The sequence below is a fragment of the Acomys minous genome (assembly GCF_964271855.1).
Source record: "Acomys minous genome assembly, chromosome: 1".
In the NCBI taxonomy this organism is placed as follows: domain Eukaryota; kingdom Metazoa; phylum Chordata; class Mammalia; order Rodentia; family Muridae; genus Acomys; species Acomys minous.
The window spans coordinates 14,295,097-14,299,265 of record NC_140483.1 but is presented as its reverse complement, the minus strand read 5'-3'; the positions used below and the strand labels follow the sequence as shown (position 1 = coordinate 14,299,265).

The following is a 4,169-nucleotide window of genomic DNA, read 5'->3' as shown; positions in this document are numbered from 1 at the left end:
TCAAAAGTTACCTAAGGCAGAAAGGATGTGCTCCTCCCATGAGTCCAACTTTGAGCCGGTATCTTCAGAGAGAGGCAAATAGGTTTCAAAACTCTGACCCTGGGAGCCAGGCATGCAGGCACCTCCTCCGGCCCTGCTGGGATCCGGAAGGCAGTTCACCTCTGCCTCTAGAGGCAGCTGGGGCTTCAAAGTTCTTGTGTCAGGTCCAGGAGCCGAGGGGCGATGGGGGAAAACTTGCCGCCTTGAGGATAAGGGCTGAAATGACTTCCCACTCTGGCGCCTGGACTTGGCTCGTCTGTTCTGGAACCACACCTTGGGGGCAGGAGGGAAAAAAACAAAAATAAATAAATAAATAAATAAATAAATAAATACAAACAAACCCTGCTCAGCTGCTTTGAGTTGGTGTTTGAACGAGAGAGCACCTCCACCCCGGGCCCAGTGGCGCACACCTGTAATCCCAGCACTTGGCAGGCAGAGGCAGTGGAATCGCTGTGAGTTCGAGGCCAGCCTGGTCTACAAAGTGAGTCCAGGACAGCCAAGGCTACACAGAGAAACTCTGCCTCAAAAAAACAGAGAGAGAGAGAGAGACACAGAGACACAGAGACACAGAGAGACAGACAAAGAGAAACTGTTAGGATTCAGCTTCAGTCTGCCTACCTGTGATGTCACTGCTTACCTGCCACGGGGGCGTGGCCCTGCCCTGGGCCATATAAAAGACAGACCCTCCACAGGGCTCCCTCTCTCTCTCTCTCTCTCTCTCTCTCTCTCCCCCTCTCTCTGGGGTACCCTTTCCCCCTTTCCTTCTCTCCTCATGCTCATTTAATAAACTCTGTATAACATAATATCTGTCTGGTACCTTGTATTCTGTCATTTGCCTTAATCTTTACTTTTTTAATATACAACAGAAACTTTATATAAAAACAAAACAAAAACAAAAAACCAAACCAAAAAGGACAGGTTCTTGTGGCGCCCAGGGATGCCTTTGAGTGCCTTGATCCTTCTGCTTCTTCCTGCTAAGTGCTAGGATTTCAGACATGTGCCGCCACACTTCACTTATAAGGGGGACATTTACAATGAAAAAAGAAGGCACAGAAGTAAAGGCGCCCACAGTCCTTAGGCAACAAGCTACTCTGCTTCAGGGATGGACATTCAAATTATTTAGGGTCCACTTTTGAAAGTCTAGACTCCCTCATCAAACCAGGTAGGTATTTTTCCTCAGTGAATCGCATTTCTCTGTGTAAATTTCTTTGCTATTTTTCCATGAATACTGAAAGTGGCCTGCTTAGGAAGACTGTTGAAAGTAACAGTTGAAGCTATGCCAGGCAGTGGTGCTGCACTCCCTTAATCCCAGCAGAGGCAGTCGGATCTCGGAGTTTGAGGCCAGCCTAGTTTACAGAGTGAGTTCTAGGACAGCCAGGGCTACACAGAGAAACCCTGTCTTGAGGGGGAGTTACAGCTGAATTATCACCCTAAGTACCAGAAAAATGAAAAATGAAATATTCCACTCTCCAGGGGTTAAATGGGGCCTCCTACACAAAATTACACTTGAACACTCTGAGTCCGAGACCAGCCTGGTCTACAAAGTGAGTCCAGGACAGCGAAAGCTACACAGAGAAACCCTGTCTTAAAAAAAAAAGAAAGAAAGAAAAAGAAAAAGAAAAGAAAAGAAAAAAAACTGCACTTGAAATTGGGCATGGTGGCACATGCCTTTAATCTCAGCACTTGGGGAGGTAGAGGCAGGCAGACCTCTGTGAATTTGATGCCAGCCTGGGCTACAAATCCAGTCCAGGACAGCCAAGGCCACACAGAGAAACCCTGTCTTGAAAACCCAAAAACCCAAAACAAACAAAACAATGCTTGGGCACGGACTAACAGTCAAGAAGGCAAATTTCTAAACTGGGTGTGTAAGGGGACACACCTGTAATCCAAGCTCCCAGGAAGCTGAGGCGGAAGGGTTGTGAATTCAAGTCCAGCCTGGACTACCCAGGACGACCCTGTCTCAAGCACACACACACACACACACACACACACACACACACACACACACACACACACACACACACACACACCATGCCCGCTTCTCCCTAGCAGCTCTAGGATTCTGATCTAAAGGACCACAAAACAACAAACTCACTTTGCACTATTTTTTTTTCAAAGTGACAAGAAGTTGCTTGCTTGTTTTCGAGGTCTCTTAAGATCGAAGCCAGAGGAAAGCTCACGACTGCACCTCTGTCCTTTGTCTTCTTACTGGACACTGGTAAAAGTGCGCCAACTACTCCCCATCACCTTCCTGTTGGGACCTTCCGAAGGGTCAGGGAGCTTCCTAGCAGCCCAAATTACAGGCTAACAAGGCCATTACCGACACCCCTCTTTTGTAGTCTAGAATCATGAGGTTCAAAGGCGTGACTTGTCGTCGTGCCCCACGCCCAAAAAATAAATGACCCCACAAGCCTGTGACTCCCGTGAAAGCGACTCACCTGAATCCTGGACTCCGGGAGCAGCGTGAGCGCAGCCAGGCGCTCCCGCAAGTGGATATCAGGGTACATGGTCTGGCGAAAGACGAGCTCCAGCAACTGCAGCTGCTCGGAGCTGAACGACGTGCGCTTGCGACGCTGCGGCGCCGACGGAGCGGCCGAGCTTTTGTGGGGTCCTGGAGGATCCAGGCTGGCGGGGGTCTGCGTTGTGGGTCCCGGGGCCCTGTTTGGAAAACACGACGGCGTAACCGCTGGGGTTCGGGAGTCGGGGAGCGCCGGGGGCAGCCCAGTGCCTGGGCGCGAAGACCGGAGCAGGGGCTCTCCAGGGTGCGCGTCAGGATAAGTGGGGAAAGCGGCGCCCTCTGTGAACTGGAGCTGCTGGGACCCTGCTGCGGCCATGGCTCCTGGAGGCTTCCCGCGATCCCCGCTCGTCTGCAGTTATAGCGGCCAGGAGCCAGGGAGGGGGGCGGCGGTGCCATCAAAGGCGTGGGTGCAGGGAAGCCGAGTCTCCTCGGGGTGCGAGCCCGCCCCAGCCCCGCCAGACGCCGCAGGAATAATCGCTTCCGCTGACCAGGGGACGGAGGGAGGGAGGCGCGAACTTGAGTCCCGGCCACTCCAAGCCTTCTCCGCCTATCCGCCGGCCAGCCGGACCATCAATCCACATACCTAGAGTCCCTCTGCTCCGGAGGAGCCGCCTCAATTGCGGGCCAGATATGAACAGAACCCCCTCTTCTGGGTCAAAATGCCTCTTAACAGTGCCTGCATCTCTCAGGTCCTCTCCCTGCGCCTGGCCTGCTGTCGGCCTGTCACCATCAAAGGCGCTGTTTACCACCCCTGCTATGTGCTAGACCTTACTACAGGTTGGTCAAACAGCCTAGCCCTGCCCTCCACAAACCATCCTTGACACATCCTGAATCCGAGGGGGTTGTAGATAAAGAGATCTCAGGGAGGACACACATGCTGAGGAGGGAGGATGCTCCTGTCAATAAGGATGCTTTGCTGGGAGGGTTGAAGTAAGACTCCCAATAGTAACTTAATAAAAAAAGAAGAGAGAGAGAGAGAGAGAGAGAGAGAGAGAGAGAGAGAGAGAGAGAGAGAGAGAGAGCGCACCTGGTGTGGTGGCACACGCCTTTAATCCCAGCACTCGGGAGGCAGAAGCAGTGGAATCGCTGTGAGTTCGAGGCCAGCCTGGTCTACAAAGCGAGTCCAGAATAGCCAAGGCTACACAGAGAAACCCTGTCTCGATAAACCGAAAAAGAAAAACTTAATAACAGTGCTCAAAACCCGAGGAAATGAAATTTCACACGCACGTAAAATTTTGCTAGCCAGTGCTCTCTCGCCACGAGCATCTGCCTCACACAACACTCTCTGCCTCTACCAGACCCTCCGTGACCACCTGTTGGAACAGAAACCAAGTTCTCTCACAGAGAAATCAGAAGCACGCAGCGCTTAAACAGAACGGCACAGGGGCAGGCACGAGGCTTCCACGGCCTCAAAGGGGCTCTCTGCTGAGGAAGAGGTGTTTCACAGCACAGCCAAGGACCTGTTCCTGCTGGTTCTACAATGCTAATAGGAGGGCTCAGAGGAGAAGGTTTGTTTTCCTAAGTGCTCATCATGCTTGCTAATGCACTTGTGGGTCCTATAGATGGTCCACCTTAACCGAGATACAGGCTGTAAGCCACCTGGCACGGTGCT

At 52.1% G+C, this 4,169-nt stretch overlaps 1 protein-coding gene across 1 annotated transcript; it reads right to left on the bottom strand.

The window, feature by feature from the left end:
* On the bottom strand, positions 1-2,912 carry MIXL1 (Mix paired-like homeobox; the record flags this gene model as incomplete). Its single annotated transcript, XM_084775311.1, has 2 exons — positions 2,478-2,912; positions 1-312 (listed from the first exon to the last, which is right to left on the bottom strand). Exons 1-2 carry the CDS (start codon positions 2,871-2,873, stop codon positions 1-3), a joined length of 708 nt encoding a protein of 235 aa, XP_084631437.1. The 5' UTR covers positions 2,874-2,912.
* Between the last annotated feature and the right edge of the window lie 1,257 nt (positions 2,913-4,169).